Genomic DNA, 24174 nt, shown 5'->3' with positions numbered 1-24174 from the left:
AAATGAGCTGCCAATGGCATCCGGTGGTTCTAGTTTAACTTTTTATTTGTAATAAAGTTAACTGTATCCTAAGCATATCAAAAGGATAGGGACCTGGAATAGAAAATAGACATCTTTTTCAGCCAGAAACTAAAGTGAATGCAGCTTTGTTGTACTCTGACAGTTCTAAGAATACTTAACTTTTACAGAGCAATGGCAACAAGAAGGGTGTGTTGGTGACTAATTTTCTTGTGTGTCAAATCTAGCAGGCAACTTTTAGTGTTATTTTGAATCAGATTTATCCCAAATAACACAAAAATGGGGGGGGAAATGGAAAAGCCCACATCTTAGTAGGAACTAGTTGACATTAATATTTATAGCTCAAAGGGGAAACAGTTAATGCAAAAAAAGACAAATTGCCACAGTCTTAATATATGCAGCTGATTTTAAGTTCCCACAGATTCTAGACGGGAATAAAATGTTGCATCAATTCTAAGGCCATATTTGTACCTACAATATCAGAGAAGTGACTGACTGTAGAGCAGTGCAAAAGGCAGTAGGTGTCCAGGGCTTTATGTGACTTTGGTAAACTTGTTTTCATTTCATGTTGCACTGAAGGATAACTATACATTCAGTAGAGAAAACCAAATGTTAAGATAGGAATACCTAATTTAGTGTCAAACTGAAAATTGCTTTCATGGAAATTTGTGAAGTCCTTTTTCTGGATTAGATTTAGGATGTGGTCTGTCTGGGTTTATTCTGCAATCGCTGTCCATGCTGGGGTGCTTTTTTGGCCTCTTATTAATCCCAAGCATTCAAAAATGGGGGGAGTTATTTTTTTAAAGTTTTAACTATGTTCTGACTTTCGGGGGAGAATAAATGTATTTTTGAGCTTTTTGTCTGTTCCAGATTTTTTTTTTATCCTTTAGCTCAGGGCTGTCCAACTGGTGGTGGCCCATGAGGGGTTAATTGTGGCTCCTAGGCTTCCTCCTGCCCCTGCCCCAGCGGGCAGGGCAGTGCAGTGCAGCCTGCAGTGTCTGGGGAGTCCGAGTGGCAGTGGGGGAGCTGGTGGCCAGGTTGCTAAGGGTGAGTTGGGGGAGCACTGGGAGCAGCAGCAGGGAATTGTGTGGTGCAGCAGCATAGGTGCTGGGTCACGCGATGCAGCAGAAGGGGGGCATGTGGCCTCCAGGGTCTGTGGCCCTTGCAGGTTTGCCTGAAGAATGGGGTAGCCCCAGCCACTTAGAAATTGGACAGCCCTGCTGTAGCTTATACTTGCACCATGTTTACAAACTTGTTCTAGTCCCAAGGTTGTAGAGAACTCTTAAATTAACACCTCTTCCAGTCTCAGAATCGTGATTGCAGGAGCTACAGTTTCTAATATCAAGAGGCTCAAAACAAAATAGTAGGAATTGACAACAATAGATGCTGCCAAGTTGGCAGTAGGTTTTTGGTTTTGAAAAAAAATCCCCCCCTCTCCTTTTCACTAATACCTATTCATTGACATGCACAGAATGAGAGAGAGCTGTTTTTTAAGGAATAAGGTAATTGATACAGAGATTTCCTTCAGTCTCCTAAAGAGTTTCCTTTATGGGAAAGATGGAAATATTGTTGTACTGTTTTCTCACTGAAAAGAAATGCAGTGATGATCAGAAATTCAGGTTATATGAATGGCAGGATGACTAAAGCTTTCATTGGAGGTATGAGAAACACTTGCAGGAAAAAAAGGCTGGGGGGAGGGTGGAGAAGAGAGCAGGGGAAAGCAAGAATTAGATGTTGCAGAATGCTAAATGTAAGGTTTGATCTTTCTCTTAAAAGAAAACTACTTAAAATTTAAAGTAAAGCTTTTAAGCTGACATGAAAACCATGGTCACAGACTGTCAGTTTGGTGAAAGAGAGCACTATTGACACACATGCAAGATTCTGCAACGAGGCTGAACTTAATACCTTAGCACTGAGACATTACAAGTGCAGCCTTTTTATCCCCACCTTTTGAATTACTAATTTCTTTTCCTACCTTCCTTTTAGTTCCATTTTGCTACCAGTAGCAAGCAAATGGCTGCATCAGTAAGGAGATTGAATTTTAGAATTAGTGCTGGAACATTAGTAGCTTAGTTACAGATTGCACTGCGTCAGTCTCTTCCACACCCAGAAGACAGTCAGGTGACTTAAGTCCTGCAGTAGTTGTGCAGCAGACGAGACTGCAGACCTCTGCTGGGGAAACTGATGTTTCATATCACAGACTGTAGAATTTTCCAATTGCAGCTATTCTCTTGGTATGCATAATTGATAATCACAGCTGGAGGGTAGAGCGTTGGAGGAGAGATGGACAGTCAGCCGAGCAATTGGAAAGATAAGGGTATTTATTTAACGTTTTTCTTAAGCTGGAGATGCTGTGGTTTGTTTTTAGTAAATGAGATGTGTAGTGCTGATGAAAAATATGTACCTAGAGATGTTTGATACAATGGCGGCGTATGTGGAAATGAAACAGGTCTCTGACCAAAATGAATATGCATGACTAGTGCTGAGGAATATGTTATTTATCTAGGAAAAATAGCATCTATGATGCAAAGCAATTGGTGAATAAAATTTTGCAGCCATATGAATCATAACATGGAACAGCTTGCTCTTTCATGCACTGCACAAATGTCAGTGCAGTCTTCATTTACCCAGTGTATTTCTTCGAAAACAATTCATTAGTATTAACAATTAATGTAACTGAATTATTTAAACAGATCAGATTAAGTGTGTATGAAGCTGTCTAGCAATTTCATGACTTGTAGCTAGATGCAGAATACAGCAGGCTGTATTTTTTTTTCTCTTTTACAGGGGAAGTACATTTGTATTCTTTAAATGCAGATTGCTTAGGATTACTTGAACTCTTATTGGATTGTAGATATGCTGTTTTTAATGTTTAATTCTCAAAATTAGCCAGCATAATCTTTTTTAGTTTTAGGTAAATAAGTAGCTAGGTTTAAATTGGTACGACTGACCTTTGTACCTGTAACTGCCAATTGGAGATTATAGTTCTAAATCTCTGTGGATCTTCTTTAGTACTGGGAATATAAGGGTTTTGAAATCCTGTTTATACAAGGTGAGCATCATATTTTATCACCAAGACCAGCTTTTTAGTTGTATTTAATCTTTAGGTACTAGCAGAAATGGCTTCTTAAAGGGGCCTGTCCAGGCTCCTATCAATGCTTCTAAAATTTGCCTGCTTTTATAGCTGGGTTTTGTTAGTTCAGATAGTTTTCCCTCACCAGCTTAAATACCAGTTGCCTAGCATGCATTTGGTACCCCACAATAACCTCCTCTATGTGTCTAGCAGAAGCAGGATAGGAAAACCTGTCAGCAGATAAATAAAAAACAAGAAATTCAGCTTTTATTAGAATTTCTAATTTATTTAAAGTATTAAAAATCCTCTTTCGGTGTTTTAGTAAGACTTTCAATTTACAGTCTAGTATTCAAGACTCCGTGTATTAAGCCTCAAAAAACCCATTCATTTAAACAATGTGGAATTTTAATTTACCATTGATAGCTAAGTACAAACATTCAAAAAGCCCAAGCCTGAATTGATTCAATCTTTGCAGGTTAATCTAAACTGCTGTGTAGATTGAACTGATTTGCAATTGAGTAGACATTAAATTTTCATTCTGGAAATGCAGCCACATGCCTGCAGTGGCTCAGGCCAGAAGCCGGGGGGTCGCTAGAGCAAGCCAAGCCCTGGCAGGCTGAGTATGATTGGGAAGGGGTTTAAACCGCCATCCTGGCCTGCAGGGATGCCAGCTGGGGTGTGCCTGGATGGGGAAGGGGGAAGTAGCCCTTGCCAGGTTTGTTCCCAAGTGGGCCAGATACTGGCCAGGGCAGCACCTCAGGTGAAGGTGGGGCAGGAACGCGGATTAAACTCTCTCCCATCTCCCTTCTCTCCCATGGGCGTGGGGACCACAGCTAGGGTCTGCCTGGCTTTCTGCCCTGTTGGCTGCTCATGCATTGGGGGGCATGGCCCTGCCATTCTCCTGCTTCTCCTGGGGCTGGAACTGCTGTGTGTGGCCATGGGGGCAGGGCCCTTCCTAGCTGTCTGTGGCTCAAACTGGGGCCACAGGAGCTGTGCGCCAGGATTGCTCCCAGCTCCTTGCACCCAGGCTGGGCCTGGCTGTCACAGAGCTGCAGCTGCCTGGGAAGGGCCCTGCCCTGGTGGCTCGGGCCAACCCTTCTTCTACCCTCAGCAGCTCCTGCAGTTGGCCCAGCTCCGCCCCAGATCAGGCGAGTGGATAGCAGGGCTGGGCTGTGGGGGCAGGACTCTTCCCAGCTGACTGCAGCTCCATGACAGCCCAGCACGCACGGATGGCGGCTGGCTGGGCAGCGGCATGGAGATGACGCCATTGCAGCTGTTGGCAGGCACGTTGGCAGCTGGACTATCCATGCAGGACAAGTCCACTGTGCCCACAGCTGTCTGGGCTGGTTTGGATGCACTGGCAGGCCCAGAGCCTGGCAATTGCCTGCCACAGGGGCTCGTGTGCCTGCAGCTGTCACTGCTGCCACATCCCCTGCACAGGGCTTGCTCCATTTGTCTCCCACGGCAGCTACAGACTGATAAGCAACCACCATGCAGGGGTGCAGCAGCAGCAGTGGCTGGGAAGGGCCCTGCCCCTGTGGCCCAGCCTGGCCCCTCCATGCCCACCAGCACCCACAGTCCAGCATGGCTAAGCTCCCCAGCCTCAGCCCTGGGTTAAGTGGGCGGATGGTGGGGCTATGCCAGCTGTGGTCTGGCCACACTCTTGCCGCTGAAGCAGTAAGGGTGTGGGGGAGACCCTAATGGGCTGCTCTGCCATGGCCAGGCGGACCCTGGCTGCATTCCCTCGGTGGGAGAAGGGAGGGAGGGGGAATAAACCCCCTCCCTGCCCCTTTGCCTTAAGGGGCCATGCTGCTGGTGTTTGGCCACTCCTCTGCTCTGGCTAGAGATCAGAGAGGCGGGGCCAGTCCTGTTATAGCTAAGGGGCAGGGGCAGCCCTGGAGTAGACAGCCCAGCCCAGGGCTGCAAAGTGTGCTGGGGGTCTCTGATTTAACTTATACCAGGAAGGGGTCTGGGACAGAAGTTTCATAAATTGATTTGACCCAAATTAGTTAATTTTAATATTATATTCAACTAGGTTTATCTTAAACCAGTTTCAGCTATTTTGAAACTGGCTTATATGCACTGACCTTATGTTCTGTTATGGGTTTAAACCAGTTTCTGGTCACTTAAATTGGTTTGTGTGTAACTTCTGTCCCTACGTGACTTGAGAATACTAGGCCACATTTTCCAGTTCTTCTCTGAACCCTGAGAACGCTCTTTCCCTTGTAAAAGGAAATTGAGACTCGTAGTCTCTAGTATTTGCAGTGTGAAGAATATCATAAAATAAGGATAACACAAAATAGCTTTTTTTTGTTGCACAAAAACTGGCTGTGGCCATGAATAGGCAACTGTGTATGAAAGAAACTGTCAGACCAGTAAAGCCTAGCTTAAGCCTGCATGCACATTTTTATACAGGTATAACTATTTCAATTCTTAACCTCCCTGTCCCCTCCCTTCCCCCCTACACGCACACAACAATACTGGTACAACCCCCCAGGATGGATGCAATTGGTATAGTATACCTTATTTTTCTTCTTTTATGAACATTTAATAGCATAACATCATCAACATTGAGAAGGGTGGATGTTGATTTAACTATATTAGTATTGCAAAAGAAGTATTTTATTTGTAAGGCCTTGTCTCCAAATAAATTGCAAACAAAACTCTGTGTGTTTTAGGGAGGCAGAATGCTTTGGAAAGTCAGGCTTGTTGAGTCCCTTCCAATCTTCTTCTCTTTCCCTTAGATATCCTGCTATTCCTTTGAGTCTTGACACAAGACTCACCAGATGAGTTCTTGAAACCTTTTCTGATAATATCTGCTACATATAGATATGCAGTTCTGGCTTCAAATTGGGTATGTTGTTACTTCCTCCACCCCTAGTAATCTAAGCTCTGCTGGCCTGGAATGGAGCAAAGGAGTAAAGTCCACAAACTTATTAGACCACAAGTTTGGCACCAAAATAAATAGAAACAAATCTTTTGGCATGTCCACCTGTCTTTCTGAATGGGGAAACTTTTAAGGGGTTTGCCTTGAAAGATCAAATTTTAAATGGAGGGTTGGTGGAAGCCTAATCTGTAACTGGGATTTCCTATTTACTAATGAAGCCTTGCCAAACATACTTCTGGTCTACACACAGCATTTCTGCCGCTACAACCTCATTGGTTCAGGAAGTGATAAAGTAGTAAAAGCCTCTAGTGCAAATGCAGTTGCTCACACATGTGTGTGAAGGTAAAATGTAAGTAGATCAGCCCTATGTATCGTGCCCCAGCCCAGCACAGCAGTGTAGGTTGTTTCACAAAGCTGTGGCTCATCAGTGGTGCAGTTTTGGAATCGGCCATCTCCTGGCAGCTCCAAAGAAGAAACTTGCTTCTCAGCATCCTTTCACTGGTTGTGGGGAGAAATCTAGCCCTGTGACTAGAGCAGTGGTTCTCAGCCTTTTTTAGATTCAGGTCACCTCTCCATGTGTGTGTATTTAGTTTGATAGCACCCATGATTAAAAACTACCGTTGTGCTGCCTCCATTTACTTAAGTGTTGCTCATTCAGGGTGTTGCCATGTGCAATGAGCGTATTAGGTTTTTGTGGTAAACCTAAAGCAGGCAGGAGCAGAGGCATAGCTAAGGAGCTTTGTGCTCTGGGCAAAACTGTGTCCCTGGAGTTGGTGTATGGGGAAGAGAACAGCAGTCTTACCTTCCCTGGATGTCCCAGCATCCAGATCCTCCAGCCAGGCAGTGCAAAGAGCTGGTTTAGTCCAGCTTTGACTCTTTCTAAGCAGCATGAAGAACTGCTTTATAGCCCAGACTATCCCCTCCAGTGGGTTACTGTGAATGGCTGCAGAAAGAGCACGAGCTCCAGCCACAGCAAGTCTTTATATGATTGTAGAACGTAGTCCATGTCTCATCTATAGTATAAATTGGACCTGTGTTGTAACTAAACCCCCTGAGTCCCTTATTTGACACAGACTGATCCTTGCAGAACTGTAGGGATCTGTGAAATGCCATGATGTGGTTATATATGGCTCTAATTCATCTGGGCTAGAGAATTTAGGCTGGGTTTGAACAGAATTCAGAGTTAGTGTTATCAATTCATCACCACTGCATGCATTTTGCTTATGTTAGCATCCCTTAATTTGTGCACCATGTTGGACTGCAGGAATTCATCAAAAGATGTAATGAAATTTAGTTTCTTTTCGGTAAAGTCTCAAAATTAACCGCCATCTTGCAGTTGCTGTTGGCTTAGAAGCTTTGTCCCCCTCCCCCGGCTGGTTGGTTTTTTTTGGTAATCATTAGTTAAGTTTGGAGATCTTCAGTCTCTAATAGCATGCAAATTCCTGTAAAGTGGCACAGAAAGGAAGCAGTGCTGTTTTGCCTGGAGGTGCACCGATATGTCAGTTGTCTATTGGATTGGCACTGATAAAAGGGGAAATAATATTATTTGGCCATTAGCTCTTTTTGGCAGTTGTAGCTGATGATGTTTACTGATAATTATTCTTTCTGGCCAGGGCCCTGGACACCTGGGTTTCCTCTCTCCTACAGGGCCGGGGCCCCTGGATGCTTGGGTTCCCTTGGGGAAACAGTGTGTTTCCCCTTGCAGGCAGGCAGCATTCTAACTGGCAAGGGGTCCTGCTTGGGCCTGCTGGGAGCGAAATGCAGGGGACATTGCGTGTACATGCACAGCTGCATGCATGCACGTGACCAGGAATACAGCTGGGGAGCAGCTGCCTGCAGAATAAGTCTGTGGAGGGGAGGGGGTGGGCAGATCGAGGCCCCCACAGTGAGGGAGGGAGTAGGGCTGGGGGTGCTGCCTGGCCAGAGCAGTGCATGGGACCTGAGATCAGGGCAAGCAGCGGGAAGGAGCCACAGGCGGCTTGTTTAGGGGATGTGAGCGAGGGGCTGGCTCCCCACCACTGTGTGCACCCCCCAGGGGAGGCATGGGGAGGGCATGTGCCCCAACCCCCCAGATTTGTGGGCAGGGTGGATGTGGGTTGCCCACTGTAGGCTCAGGGCTCTCCCCTCTGCTGCCTTTCCCTCAGGAGCTGCCCACCCCCTGCCTGCCCAGCAGTGGAGGTGGTGAGTAGTACCCCCTGCTGCATGGGTAGAGGTTGTGTGGCTGATGCAAGGCTCCTGGGGCAAAGGCAGTGGAGCGGGCAGCCCACACCCACCCTCGCCCTGCTTGGCTCTGCTCTGTTTAAAAGCATCCCCGCAATTAAAAATGGTGGCAGTGGTGCTTGAACGAAAGTTTATTTGATGAGCTTTAGTTCAAGTGCCCCTGCCACCATTTTTAAGTGCTAGGATGCTGATACATGTGATGCAGGAGGCTGCTGGAGCATGCCAAAGAAGGTTTTATTTATGTCAGTAAATTTATTTAAATCAGTTATCAGATTGGCGTTGGCCAATATGGCTGGTTAATAATTGGCTATCGGTATCGGCCAAGAAAAATGTTATCGGTGCACCCCTAGTTCTGCCTTCATACTCCTGGCGGCATCTTTTGATGGCTGTTTTGATCTCCATCCCGTTAGCTCCTTCTTGGACTTGCCTCTCTAATGCTCTTCCATGGATAATACTGCAAGTTAAGAATCTATGTGCTACTGCCCTGGAAAGAGCATGAGGTAGCCATATTGAAAAGATTTTTCTATCCAGAAAAATCCAAATGAGATGGGATCATGCTGAGCTGGTCTTCCAGCCCCCGTGTGGCTGTGCTATGTTTGCTCTCTAGCTTTTGTGCCTTTAGCCCCTAGCCCATTTAATTACCCTTGGCTTAAATGAAAGTAGGTTTGCTTGCTTGCTTGCTTCCTATTATTGGGGGGGAAGGCTGTGTTCTGGAGACTACAGTCATGAAAACTTTATGTATACTTATGTCTGATTGGGGAAAAAAGCTGCTGTGGTAAAGATAAGACCTATTTGTGGGAAATTTCTGTAAGGTGGTAATATCTCAATACTCATCCTTTACAGTTGTTGACAAAAACACATGCCTTTCAGGTGCTCACTATAGCTGCAGATGTTCAGTCTTTTATAATAGCTTTCCAGGTTACCCTGGCACAACTGAAAATAAAAAAAAAAATGCAGTTATCTGCACTTTACTTTTTTTACAAGCACTTGAATGAAACTGCTGTCAGGAATTTCTGTTTAATAGTTAAGCTAGAAGAAGGTACTTGTGAAATGTTTCCTAATTTACATGGGCAACTTATTTTAAATAACAGTATGTTTGGTGTCATGTTCATTTTTCCCCCCCCCAGTATACTCTGTGGCATTGAAATTGGGGGGGGGGGGTTGTTTTGTTTTGTTTTTTTTTACACTTGACGAATGTTTTCTTGTCCTAGTCAGTTGCAGACATTGGTCGTCTTTTTTTTTTTTTTTTTTTAATGCTCTAACTGCATTCCAAGGACTTACTGGAGAAGCAGCTATTGGCTGAAGGCTTAAAGCTTTCTGTGTTAGTCGGAGGCTTCTAGCTGCAGCAGGGAGACAGGCAGGCAGTTGCGTATGTCGGGCTGACCTTTGAATGCCCTAGCAGGAAGTGAAAAGGCTCCAGCTAGTCAGCTGTACAAGGTCTGGGTGCATGCACGCAAACTCAAGATGGATGCCAAAATTGGTTAGTCCTTATTTTTTTTTCCATTTAATATACATGACTTTAAAACTCTTGTGAATCTTGAGGTTTTTCAGTTGTGTCCATAAGGCACAAATAGTTTCTTGTTGCTCATTTATTTTTATTAGTGGATTTTTCAGGTCAAATATATAAGCACTTGTTTTTTGTTTTGTTTTTTTCTCATAGCTATTGAACATTTTCAGTTTAAAATAAGAACTGGTGATCAAAGAAACGATTTTTGGAGACTTCTGTAATCAGCTTCTTCTGCAAGCACTAGCTTTAAAAGCAAAATGTAATTGGATGAGTTCTGCATGTAAGGCACGGATGCTAGCACTGCTATTTTTAGATATGCCAAATGACAGTTCAGGCTTACCAAATGTAGGCAGCTGCACTTGCTTTAGAATAGGCCTGGAATACCTTAACTGAAGGGATGAAATTTGTAGTTCATATAGCATAAATTGAAGCTCAAACAATTTGCTTAAATAAGCATATCCTTTGGAGCATCTGTTTTTTTTCTGAATATATAGTGTTTCTCTTTTAAACCAGATAGCTGTTTCTTTCTACTAACATGCAAAGTTAGACTTTCTAAATTTAAGCAAATTACCTCTTCTTCAATAGATGTGAGAATATTAAGCAGCTTTTATCATTTATCAGTCACCTGGACTAAGTCACAACTCTGGTTTGTAATTGGCTCTACAGTAGTCATTTCTGTTTTGAAACATTTACAGCAAAACAGTGTAATATGAATGATTAATGTAGGGTTTATTTGGTAGTTAATTTAACAGAGAACAGTGTAGGGGAGAGAGTAAAAAAAAAAATAAAAAAATTCACTTCTAGGCCAAATAAAATGCATAAGCTAGAAAGGGCTAGATTAGTGACCTCTCTATTTGGTCACTCGAAGAAAGGATTTATCATAAAATCATAGAAAATTAGGATTGGAAGGAACCTCAGGAGGTCATCTTGTCCAGCCCCCTGGTCAGAGCAGGACTATCCCCATCTAGATCATCCCAGCCAACACTTTGTCTAGCTGGATCTTAAAAACCTCCAAGGATGGAGGTTCTGCCAGCACTCCAGATAACCTGTTCCAGTGTTCTACTACCCTTCAAGCTTGGTTTCTGTGGTTTGTAGGATGGCACTTGTGGACCACTTTGATTTTTTTTTTTCATAAAAAATACCCTGTGTCCCTTTTTTTTCCTCCTAGTGTTTTTACAGCCTTCTAAACTATTGCCTGTACATTTGGTGCATCTCTTTACTGAGTTCAGATGTAGAGCATTATGAGGTTACAAGCTATTTTCCTGTAAGGAGATGAGAAGACATTATTATTAATGCAGATTTTGAAAAAGTGTATATATACTGAAGATGATGGAGCTGTCATCTATAACTTTGTGACTCTCTTCCAGTTCTTAATTATACTATATTTGGGACTTAGGGGGAAAAAGGAAGGAGTGATATGAAGATAAAAGCTAATTAAATGAGCATATGCTATACAAATGGTGGACAATAGGGGGTACACCAACTGTAAATTGTTTGGAGTTTGAAATGTTACTATAATACTATCATATAGTCCACATTCGAGGCGGATAACCATAAGTTTTAGCTTTGTTAGCTGAAGTAGCTTAAGCAGATTTTCATGGAGGGTGGGGCTTTTCAAAAATGTCAAGAGTAATCCAGAAGCAAATGTTCCATTGATTTCAGGATTAGGACCTTTGTCTGGAAGTCAATCGGGCACTCCTGAGAATCCCCACCCAAGTTTTGTGGGTATGTGGGGCTTGACCTACAACCAGTGGGGGATTTTAAGGTGACTTCACTGTGTTCTGGACCAAGCCTCTTACTATGCCTGCAAATATAAGGAGCTATAGAGATGTCAATGCTCTAATTTTGAAAGGGGGGTGGGAGTTGCAGCGGGTGCAAAAAGAATGGTCAAAACCTACAGATTGACTTTTTTTAATATGGATTAAATAGTGCAATGGAGAAGAGCAGCTGTCTTCAGCTGGTGTGAATTTTCATTTGTTAGATATAGAAAGGCAGTCTTCAAGAGGATGGGTATGAATTCATAGCTGTCACACAACTGTATAAATACCATGAGAGTTGGGTGCAAAGTTCTTTTCTTTGTAAAATTTATGGAAGTGCCTGTTTGAACCTTTGCTTGAAATTTTTGTTAAAAATTTGAGACTTATTTTTGGTATCTTCAAACCTTAGGGTCTTGGTCTTTTCAGTAGATGTCTCTTGATCAGTTCAAGTTGCATATTGAAATTGCCATATTACAAAAACACTTACTTGTGTTCATAATTACCATCATGAGAAGCTGCTTGTCCACCTAAATATTAGCAGGTTCTTGTCTGATAAAAAGGTGACCCAGAATTATTTACCGCTAGAGCCATGTACATTTTCATCAGACTATAAAAAACCCAAAACAATTGAGGTAATATTTGGTGGTATATCTTATTCTGAATGAAAGTTGGGTTTTCTTTTCAATTGTGACTGACTGATTCTGTAGTTACCTGTTAATAAAAATACACTGTTAGTGGAGGGATGATCAATTATTTCAGATGGATGGCTGGTTAAAGAGGTTTTGACCTTTGCTAGCAGGAGTCCTTCCCCTTATTCCCCTGGAAGTACTGCTTTTGGGAGGGGGATTTGCTATCTTGGACCCAGGGGGGGAAAAAAAACCTGAATTGTATACTAAAATTCAAACATCTACTATAACATTTTATTTCAAAAAATATTTTTGTCCTGATTTACATTGTGTGTAGTATGGTATAGAGGCAATTGCAGAATAGCTCAGAATAAAGGCTTACCCGACACACATTCTCTTCTCCTCTTCCCCCCCCCCCCACTCTTGTATATTGTGGGGCAGGAGGTATGGGGGGGTATATGGAGGGTGTGGGGTTTGTAGGGGAAGGTGCATGTGGGGGCCTGTTCCACACCCTTCCCCCCCCCCCATGGTGCACAGCCCCTGGTGGTGGTCGCAAGAGCAGGCAGTGGGCCTTCAGGGCACTCATGGCCTGCAGCAGGTGAAGCCCCCTGGTGACGCTTTGCTCCACCCAAGTCCCGGGAGCTGCACGTGGCAGCAGGGAGCGGGGCCAGGCTGGCTGGCTTTGTCATGTGGGGCTTCTTGTGCCCCGTGCAGCTCCTGGGACTTAGCTAGAGCCGTGCACCACTGGAGGGAGCCCCACACGATGGAGCCAGTGACCTGGCCCTGGTCCCTGCCACCATGTGCAGCTCCCAGGACTTGGCCAGGGGCTCCGAAAGTGGAGCCGAGTTGGTGGGGCTCCCAGCTGCTTCCAGCTGGATTTTGCCCTCCCCTGTGTTTAATGTATCCAAGATGTAGCATGAGTAGTAAGCTCATAGAAAGATTACCAGCAAATTGAGGTAGATAAATTGATCTTGGTAATTTTTAGAGTTGATGGTAAATAAAAGAGTGCTTTATTTTAAAAAGACTGTGTGCAAATTTTTGACTTAACTGATAATGCTAATAAGACCCTCTCTATATATCTAATTTTTTTTTATATCGGGTCCTCCACCTAGTAAATTTTATATGATCCTTATTGTTGGAAAGAGTTGATGTGAAAGAAGTTACGGTTGTTGTGACAGAAAGAGAGAGGTTGATTTTATGCAAATTTTAAAACACCTGTGAGGATGGAAAATATTCAGGGTGTGTTTTGCTTACCTTGTAGGACTGACAAGTGCATTAAAAAGAGGTGAATTAGAATCCCCTGCATAACTGCATATTGGACAATGAACAGTGGTTGCTTGCAAGTAGATTACCACATGTGATATTTCACTTAAATGTAACAGATCACAACCCAAGAGGATGAATAAAGATGGAGATCTCAAGCTATTTCACTATAATTCACTGAAGAATGCAATTCTAGTCTGAAACAGTGATGCTAAAACCAGCATTATGTGGTTCCATGGTCATTGCCTTTCTTTTTCACAAGGAAAAAACATTTTTGTGTAAACTGAACATTTTTTTTTTTTCTCTTGAGCTCTGCAAATTTATCCTCCTCTGAAAATCCAGCTGGATTCCTCCCATCTCAAACATCACAATCATCAGACATCGCCCAGTTGTGCCTTCCATTACATCTTTGCAACAACCCACTTAGCTTAAAACAATGTCTGTGGTGATTCTGTACAGTGCCATTACCTCAATTGAGTTTGCACAGGTGTAATAGTTTGACAGTCAATAAGTAATTATCTTTTATCCCTGGGTAGAAAGAGTATCCACCTGGTAGGTGAATTTAGCTCTGTCTGTTGAAGTGTAAGCTGATTATGAATCTGAATACTGTCAAAAAGAAAAGGAAAGCTGATAAAATGAATTCCTTTTCATGTAGTCTCTCTTCAGGGCTGAATTGCACCTGTAATTTTAGCAAATGTTCTTGAAATAATGCCAAGAATTCTGAGTCCAGTACAAAAAATCAGGTCTAAGTTGGTCTCCAAGATGCTAATTACATAACATAACTTGGATATGTCATTTGACAGTGAAGTCTTGAGTCCAATTATTTAAGACTTTCGCTATCCAGATGAATCAAATATACTCTTGTTGTATGGATGTAAGAGGTCTTGTGTTCTAATTTCTTACCTTTTTAACTTTTTAGTTGTTGACCTCCTTTACTGGCGAGACATTAAGAAGACAGGAGTGGTGTTTGGTGCCAGCTTGTTCCTGCTCCTTTCATTAACAGTATTCAGCATCGTGAGTGTGACAGCTTACATTGCCTTGGCCCTGCTTTCTGTGACGATCAGCTTTAGGATATACAAGGGAGTTATCCATGCAATCCAAAAGTCTGATGAAGGCCACCCATTTAGGTGAGGTTTTTCTTCAATACCAAGTACGTATTTATTCAAGCAGAACTTTAGGTGCAGGTAACTGCATTTAAACCATAAATTGCCTCACTGTGATGCAACAGAAACAGCCTCATCATGGTGCAGTTTGTTTTTCTACTCTGGCTACTCCTAAACATGATTATGACTTTTACCATATATTGTGTCCATTCTTTTGTAAGGAAAATGGATTTGAGACCCTTTGTCCGACCTCTTCAAAGAAATCGAATATGCAGGAGCAACTCCAGTGGCATAGAAAAGGTTTATGGAGTTCAGCGTGGTTTAATAACTTGCATATTGGTACTTCATTCAGGCCTCAGATATCCAGTGACAGCAGCAGCTGTACTGTTTTGAAAATGTGTTGGATGTAGAGCAGTAATACAGGTGTTTGGTCAAAGTTATTAAATACCCTTTTTTCTTTTAATACCTTTTCCTGGAATGTTTTTTTTCTTACTGGTATGCTTAACTCTTAAACTGACTGGGTCTATACTCTACTCTAAATTTATCTTTGTTGCATCTGAAATCTCATTTATAATCCATTATTATGACATGATCAAAGGATACATACGAAAACTTGGACTTTTAGGAAAGCTGTAAAGACTGAATGCTTAAATAATGACTGAATTCACTGAAATCCCCACAGAACGGATTATTATGTTGTGTAAATAATGGCCTAGAAGATCCTGTGGCATGAAGGTTTGAGGTTCTGTGTGATGCAGAAGTTTGGGCAGAGAGTAGCATTTCACATGAATGTATTTGAGGAATTCTTAAGAGGGCTCAGTTTCTCTTTTTGTATGGAGTCTCCTTCAGCTGTTAACCAACAACTGCTTGCCTCTGTCGGGAGTGTTATGGCTATATCTCTTCCTGCTCTGCACCCTCTGAAAGGTCCTGCTTCTCCTGCATTTACTGCTCTTCTGCTAATCTGTGCGCTACTACCAGTTCATCTTTCCAGACAGTCTTGATGTGCAGTAACTTTTTAAGCTTTTCCTCCTTGTGAAACCACACTAAAAGAAGTTTTCCCCGTCTCCCGTTTGCAATTTTGAAAACTAAAGCAAGAGATTTTATGTGGAAACTTAGGTCTGTTTTTTCCATTCCATGAATGCATATGTAGTTGGATGGTCATCTTTCCAGAAGCTAACCTCAGTCCAGAGGTTCTGTCTCTTTAAAATGGGTTTGGCCAAAATTCTGCAAGAGAACATCATTTTGGTGTCCACTCCTGATCCACAAAATCACAATTTAGGCTGTAGATAACAAATGCATGGTTCCAGTAACATTCAGCAGAGCAAGACCAGCCTCAGGGAAGCTGCTTTAAAAGGACAGCCTTTGATTTAAGGAATAGTTTGCTAAATTACTCTGCAGGTTCTCTTGCAGGTTTTCGATCTGCCCAAAATTATTGTTAAATCCATATTATTTGCTAGGATCTGGAACCCTTTTCTGTCTGTCTAGCTGATGCCATCACCCAGGTGCTCATCCTGATTATTGCCGCTTTGTGTCTCTTTAATTTCTGTGCCTTTGCCGATACTAGCAGCCTCTATGCCCTATTCATCCAGTTTCCTTACAACTGGAACACTTTGTCTGAGCTGGTGCAAAGGCTCTTCACCCTCTCATTTTCCCATCCTATAATTACTCTACTTGTGATGTCCTTCTGGAAATAACTTACATGTGTTATTCTAATTCTGAAAGCTGCTTAAGGTTTTCCCAGATGCCTTTGTGAACATCTAGATAGTCTTTACTTATGTGTATACAGCTTCAGGTGCAAGCAAGATGTTTAAAGTCACAGGTTCAGATTTTGACCTTGAAGGTCATGTGCATGTAGGTTCATGTACTGTACCTCTGGTTGATAGACTGAAACAGGTTGCTGAGAGAGAGATGAGGGTCAAATACAAGGGTGTATGATGGAAGAGAGATATGCTGGTAGACTCGGGACAGCTGACGCATGGTGGTTACCCTTTTCTATATTTTGGTGTGTGGGTTCATTTGGGGAGGTTCTGTGTGAACAGGTTTAGCCCTTTTCTGATGTGGGACAGTACAGAACTTGGCCCTAAAAAAAAGACCCTTTTTTATTTAAAGAATCTAAAATTTAAGAGTAGAATGAAATGATGGAGCATAGAAAAATGAGCACTTCTTTAAAAGTAACTGGAATGGCATCTCTTTTTGAGGCGGGGGGAATACCCAGAACTCTTGTTCAACCATCTGGAAAGTTAGGCAAAGTGGAGGAAGTTTGTCTTGTTACAAGTTGTGTATGTTAACCTTTCACTTTCTTGAAGTGAGGCATTAATCCTCACAGACTAGAATCCTTCTCTAGAATAGTTTTACAGTTATTGGCTTTAAGAAATTCCGTTTGACAAACTGGTCAAGTTGCCCATCATTTTACCATTGCTTAAAAGGTGAGCTGTGAAGATCTTGTGAAAATTATGTTGTTTTTTTTTTTAAGGTATTCCTGATTATAACATGACATTGCTTGTGTGCGTCTTTTAAAAGACAAACAAACAACTTTACTTGTTAATTTGCCTGAGAAATGCCAAGCATCTGTCTGGTCTTTGCTAACAAAGTATCTGCAGTGTAGAGTGTGAGCTTCTTATGTTGTAGTTAAAGTAACCTGACTTCTGACTGTATGATGAATGCAGTATATGTTAATTAGTCCTACAAGTGAAGTGAATATTAATAGACATTCAGTCTTGGACTATTGGGACTAAAAGTCTTGTCTTTCCCATTAATCAGTTTCACTCTTGTCTGTTGTTCAGTCACATCTTTAGTAGTGTTACAGTCACTGTCACTATAGCGAGGGTATTTCTTGACAGACAAGGCCTGAAATCATAAAGTAAAACCATCAGAGGGGGAAAGCTTCATTTTAAAGTCTTATTCTATACAGCAAAAAGAAATACAGTCTTCTCTACCCATGCTGGCCTTCTTAACCGCAAAAGATGCAATATCTTTTTGTTTTAGCTAACGTGTTCTTAAAAAACCTAGGGCGGACAAAGCAGGGTATATTTTAAAACAAATGGAGAACTGGTTTGGTTATACTAGCATGTACTATAGGTAGAGCATATTGTCTAGTCTAGACAATATGCGCCAAGCATTTAATTAGCTACCCACTTTTAAATTGTATTCTATAAGAGACTCAGATGCCATTATTTTTTATTTTTATTTTTTTAAGTATCCAAGCTCAGCAACAGAAAATGATACATTCTAAGCTTTTGGGGTTTTTACTCTGGGTTCACTGCTCCCTGGTCTGAACAGTTTGGCAGAGATGGGGGTTTATTCAGTCAGCTGGGAGCCTTTTCTGCTTGGCACAAGAACTCCTGTTTGTAACTGACCATATGAAAAGGTTGGCCGAGTTACTACAAAAATCTCACAAATGACCCTCTTCTTCCAGGGCTTACTTGGAGTCTGATGTTGCTGTGTCTGAGGAGCTTGTTCAGAAGTACAGCAATGTTGTGCTTGGTCACGTTAACGGCACAGTAAAGGAGCTGAGACGCCTCTTCCTAGTCGATGACTTAGTTGATTCTCTGAAGGTAAATGATTAAGTATTCATTATACCACTATAGACATAACAGCATTCCTTGCAAAAGATGGTCCCTTCTCCCTGATGTAGAAGCTCGGCAATGTCCAGTATTTATTTTAAATGTCAAAATGTTTAGTGTCTGAGTTTGTCTGCTAGCTGAATCAAGTATTTGGCTCAGACATGCCCACCTACAAGCAAAGCCTCCAAATGTGTCAACAAGATGGTCTTTCTACAGTTTTGCATACTGCATTGGAGGCAATCTGTTAGCACTTCAAGCAGCACAACAGGACAGTGGGAATTAGCAGTGTGCTATCCTTAAGGGAGCTTATTTAAAAAAAAAAAAAAGCAAAAAAAACCCCCCAAAAACTTGATTTGAACCATAATGTGTGAATGCTTAGAATGTGTTAGAAATACATCCCTCAAAACTCGGAGTTTGCGTGGGGAATCGAGCAGTTGACTCGTACATTAGTTTATTGGCCTTCAAGCTCATTGACTCAAATGTTGTTGTCAATGGTCAGCATATAGTTATGGTTCTCTTGTATTAGGGGTACATTGATCTGGCTCTTGCTTAGCCAAGGAGATGCAACAAGATTTAAACATTACCGGCTATTGTGGCCAAAAGCTCAGGCTCTTGTGTGTGTCTGTAAAAGTAGCAAATATACCATATCACAGACAATGGAGCCCAATTAGCAATGGCAAAATTTCACTGAGTGTTGCTCAGAAATTGCCACGAACAGTTTAGTTTGGATTCAGCTGTCAGATTTTAAAACTACTACTTGACGGCTCTTTCCCAAGTTGATTCAGATAATTTTGCTCTTCTTGCTACTTTTAAATCCATTATCATAGTTTGTCCAGGTGCTTCCTTTGGTTAGCCGTAGCCTCTTGAAATGGAATTCTCTGTTAAATTATTCATGAAATGCTTTAGGATGCATGGTAAAATGCAAATAATCTTGCAAAAGCTTTTTTTTGCAGTTTCCTTAAGGATCACAATATAACCCAGTGAATTTCTAGCTTCAGTTTCCCATTGTGCTAATCTTAAATACCAAAAAGAGTTTATAGGTATCCTAAGAGGCTGTAGGTCACTGTGTGAACATTACACTTGAAGTTGAGCTTGACAAGAATATAATGCATTCTCTAATGTTGTACAAGCTTCCAACAAAAGGAGGCTTAATAATAAAAAAACCCAACAAACCAACAAAAAAACCCAAAACTTAAAAAGGTGCCTAGGATCACCTTTCTTCTTTCCCACTCCTAAACAGCAGGAAGGTTTGAATTATGCCAGTATCTTCCTGAAGAACTGGTGAGTTCCTGTTTTCTGTACCTTGCATTTTTCTGTCTGGTCCTACAGTCACTTAGCAAGGTGGTCTAAGCAGATCAGTTGCTATTTCCATCTAGTGAATGTTTCTGCAGTCTGCCTATGTAATTTGGCTGCTGTTTCCCTTTCACCCTACACAGCACTCATCGTCTGACTTAGGGGCTGAATGTGTACCCTCTCTACACTGAAGAAACAGGTGAACAATTTAGGACTCAATTTGAGGTGTCTTGCTTACTATGCTTATAGTAATATTTTTAGCTCACTAAGCCACCTTTAGTCCACTAATCCATTCCAAATGCTGTCTGACTGAAATTTTGTGTTATGGTAATAACCGGATGTCTGTTAAGTGACCAGAGTCAGATTTCGATACTTAATGACTTCTTGAATTCTTAAGACAAAAAAAAGCTATAGCCTGTGGTAAAAGGAGGTAAAACAGGACTTGTCCTGTTTGACGCTATGACTTTCTCTTTTTGACCTTTTTAGCAAAATTGATATAGGTGAATTTATCTTGGAGTGAAATTTTAACCCATGTTACCTTAATTTTATGGTGCTTAAAAATAATCATAGTTGGTCTAATAGAAAATCTCGCACTCACAAATTCTTGCCCGTTACATAACATACAAAGCTGGTTTACACAATCCTGATGCCTTGGAGAGTTTGTTGTAGATGATACCTTTTTTTACTAGACATGTAATCCGATATATTAAAAGTAGTGGCAGATGACTGAAGATGGCTCATCTGCTTAAACATATTGGTTGTAGGCAATTACTGATGCACTTTTTTTACATGTAACAATATTCCATCTTGCCAGATTTTGATGGAAAATGGGTATATGATCTAATTTATTCTATGTACTTACATTGACAATAAAATCTGGATCTAATAATTACTAAGATGTTTTTTAGACAGTAAGATTTTTAAAAATGAAACCTAAATATTTATACATAGCAAAAAAGCTTAATGGCTTTGTCAGAATTTGAAAAATGGCTTTATTTGCCCAAAGAAAGCCAAAGTAGACACTACTGTGACCTGGATGTGTAGCTCTATAGTAATCTATCCATAGGCTGTATAATGAGCAGGGATCTGGATTTTCCATTTCCCATGGAAAAATGTGGATTTTCTCCTTTAAATCATGGATTTTTCCCTTTAAAGTGAGTACAGAAATATGGTGGGGGTTTCCCTTCCCCTGTTCCCCCCAACATGTTGCCTATTGCATCACCTGTGGTAGGACACTCCTACACACTGGGGCATGGTGGGGGTCAGTGGGTTGGGACTGAGGGGCTTGGGTCCGGAGCGAGGGGCACTGGCAAGGCTGGGGCTTGGGAGTGCAGGGCACTGCCATATCAGGGCTGCTCAGCACCACAAAGCAGGGGGGCAGGAAGACAGCCACAGCTGGACCTGGATCCTGGTGGGCAAAGTGGACAGGGGGAGCTCTGATTTTTGTCCATGCTAAAACAAGCAAAATCAAACACCTAAGTGTATAGGTACTTAGAATTTATGTTATTATAACAGTTGAGGCACTGGTAGGCTTTCAAATTGCTTTGAAATTGTAAATATATCAATAAAACATTGATAGATATATAAAAATAAAGCAAACTTTGGGTTTTTTAATCAGAATTGGCAGAGGGGTTATCAGAGAATTTGGTTTCTTTAAACAGAGAACCTGGATCCCTGGTAATGAGTAACAATCTTGTTAAGGCCTGGTTACTTTTCAATTCATGTTTTTTGAGTGCTGTTTTGATTTAATGGTGTCCATTATTATATTTTGGTGAAGTACCCTGGAGAGACAAACACTTGGGGTTTTAAATATGCCATCATATCATGTCATGTTTGGGGCTGCCGTGCAGTTGATTTACTGGCCTTTTGGAATAATGATTGTAAAGAATCCACTTAGTTCAACACATCAGGATTATAAGGAAGACCCGAGACCATCGCTGTAGCTTGTTTAAAAAGTGACCTTAGACTCTGTTTTCATCCTTTCCTGTACTGAGTGTGCAGGAAGAGCAGTATTATTTCTGTGATTAGCATCAGGACTCCATGTGCTCTACCGCCATGGAGCGATAGATGTAAAAAGTCTTTTAGAAAAAATTGAAGGGAAAAAGCAGCTACCTTTTGTACTCAGCCAGCTCTTTCGCTTTGTTTAGGTATGTGACTCTGGGGTGAGAGTCAACTCCAGTTCTTCCCCACTGTTTCATTTAATTGTTGAAAGTGCTTTTTCTCACAACAGGGAGGTTTTCACAATTCGGGTGACGTTTTTGGGGGGTGAACTCTTCAGGAGAAGGCCTGTCTTTCTCAACAGGACCCTTTGGAGACTGCAGTATTTAAAAAAAAAAAAAAAAAAAAAAAAAAAAAAGAAAATTACAGAAATTAAAGACCAGGTTTAGAGTTTACAAGCAGTTGGGGCAGGCGCTCCCCAGAGCAGGGAGACCAACATTTCTAATTGCCGCACTCTTAAGTCTAAGAATTAGGGCTTTGGGCTTCAGTTTTCTGTTGCTTAAATTCAGTGCTGAAAATTCATCGTAAACCTTCCTGCTGAATAACTAATGTGGTACCATATTTACCCAAATCCAAGATGACCCTGAACTTAAGATGATTCTCCAATAAATAGATATTGTGCATAGAAATGATATAAGTCTGTTATTATATTCCATGTATAGAATACAATTACTCTGGGGCTTGTCTTTTTTCAATGTGTATCCCCCCCACCCCTGCAGGTGGTATGGGGTGGTTAAGCAGCTTGCTCCCTACTACCACTTGATGCCCTGCTGCCTGATTCCCCTTGGGCCTCCCCTCTTCCTCCCCACCCCCCACAGCTTCTGCTCCTCCCTCTTCTCCCTGCCCTTCTTCCTCTTACCCTTGCTCCAGTTCCAGCAGACTCTGTCTGCTGCAGCCTGGTGCACAGAGCCTGGCCCCAGCCTGACCCTGTAGCAGCTGTGTCAGCTCTGTACTGCTGCTAAGGGGCCAGGTTCTGTGCACCAGGCTTCAGCACGGATGGAGTCTGCCAGTGTTTGTGGGGGGGAAAATAACAGGATGGGAAGGGGCAGGCAGGGAGGAGAGGCTGCAGGGGGGAAGATGGTGGGGGTGGGGACGGGCAGCAGCTGCAGCTCTAGACCCAATCCTAGGTTGGGGGCTAGAGCCAGAGCTGCAGCAGCTATCTGCCCCCCTGTACTCGATTCCAAGACAAAGGAGCTGCTTTCCCTCCCATTAAAGGGGGGCAAACTCCATTTTGGAATTGAGTAAGTACATGGTAGTTGTCTGGCACTGCTACTGTTTAATGATTGATTTGTGTCTGTTCTGCCTCTGCCTGATTAACCCAGAGTACCTTAAAAGTATCTGTTAGTCGCTTCAGCTACATGACTCTAAATATTTATCTTAATCAGCTTGATGCCCTATTTCTTGCAATTAGTATATCCATGCAAAAACTATTTGGATGACGGAGTCAAGATTCTCTGAGCTCTAACAGCAAAGTGAGACTTTATATCATCATACAGTTGATGGAAGAGTCTTTCTCCAGGCTGTTGTGAAGCCTGTCACACCATGCTTCCTACCCCAAGGGGAAAAAGTCATAAATTTACTCCTAATGTATGCACTTCTAAGTGCTCTGTGCTGTTTTGTCTTGTCTCATAAAGTGGCAGCCAGGCAGCTCTAATTCTGTCTTCGCACGTAGAGAGGAGCAGCAGTTTGTACTTCAGCCCTAGAGCTGAGTCCTGAGTTGGTGTTCAGTGGAAAGTTCAAAGGCACCATTGCATTCATCAAGCAAGATGCTGCAGAGCCTAGTCATTGAATAGAACTTGAAATGCTGCAACTTTCTCACAATCAGCCGCACGTTTTCTGGTGGCCTTAGATACAGAAACATCCAACACCTGTAAAGATGTATTGGTGCCCATTAGTCCTTGGCTTCAGAAGGGACCAGAAGTGTTGAGGCTACAACTGATGGGCTCCCCACATATTCGCAGACTGAAAGCTGCCTTGTCCAGCCCCATGCATGCCAGCACCTGAAGCTGATGGAAAGGGGGGAGTGCTCTTCTATTCCCCCGGGTGCTCACACTGTCATGGGGAAAGGGTGCCAGCAGGTGGATATGGTAGAGCTCCCCCATTCCCATGCTGTCCTCATGCCAGCTGGTGAGCTTAAAACCCTACCATGCAGCTGATTTACCCTCTGACATGTTTAGTTTAAGGCATGGAAACCAGAGACAAAGGTGTCCTGCATGTGCCATTAATTGCCTGAACTTGTAGTACATTTACTGTTTATGGTGTGATTAACTGGCTACTTGCACCCATAAATGTAACGCCTGTTGGGCCCCTCTATGATGGGCATGACTTGTACATCCTGAAACATTTCTGAGTGGCTCTATGAAGCCTACTTCAGTTTGCATCTTTGATCCACTTGCTATTCTCTCCTTTTCTCCCACTTCACTAATTCTAAACACAGCATTGATTCAACATGTTTCTGCCTAGTGGTAACTTTTTTTTCTTTGGTATGTTTCTCCTACTCTCATAGCTGTGTGCTCCATCCACTGTCGTCACTGTGTAGATTGCCTCTCTCCATGCAGCATGCATTTACCCTCCCCATCACATCTTAAAATCTGCTTTTGCCTCATTCTACTGTCTTCCATAAAAAAGAACTCAGATCTATCTGGTGCACTGGACTGTAAGTGCCCTTGGGGAACATGCCTTATCTCTCCACATTCTGTACAGTGCTGAACATGTTTTCAGTGCTTTGCAAATGCAGCATAGCACAGGCCAGTAAAATCCACTGTGTTTTGAGCACTGAAGGTCTCTGATCCTTGCTTGGTTACGACAGTGCAGAAGGAGCTGGGGTGGAAACTGTCTGAATTTCCCCTCATAGCAGAATCCTAAA

General features: G+C 42.3%; 1 protein-coding gene across 5 annotated transcripts in view; it reads left to right on the top strand.

The window, feature by feature from the left end:
* RTN4 (reticulon 4) overlaps nucleotides 1-24174 on the top strand; it is a 66073-nt gene that overhangs the window by 35535 nt on the left and 6364 nt on the right. For 3 of the 5 annotated variants that reach the window (XM_059719404.1, XM_059719411.1, XM_059719418.1), the window contains 2 exons: nucleotides 14271-14478; nucleotides 17870-18008. In XM_059719404.1, coding sequence (XP_059575387.1) covers nucleotides 14271-14478; nucleotides 17870-18008 — 347 coding nt within the window. Of the gene's footprint in view, nucleotides 1-2170; nucleotides 2336-9588; nucleotides 9679-14270; nucleotides 14479-17869; nucleotides 18009-24174 lie in introns of those variants that run through there. The other 2 variants (XM_014595088.3, XM_014595089.3) reach the window with 2 other exon arrangements.

Source organism: Alligator mississippiensis, chromosome 1 (assembly GCF_030867095.1).
Source record: "Alligator mississippiensis isolate rAllMis1 chromosome 1, rAllMis1, whole genome shotgun sequence".
Lineage (NCBI taxonomy): Eukaryota > Metazoa > Chordata > Crocodylia > Alligatoridae > Alligator > Alligator mississippiensis.
This window is presented reverse-complemented; position numbering and strand designations above follow the sequence as displayed.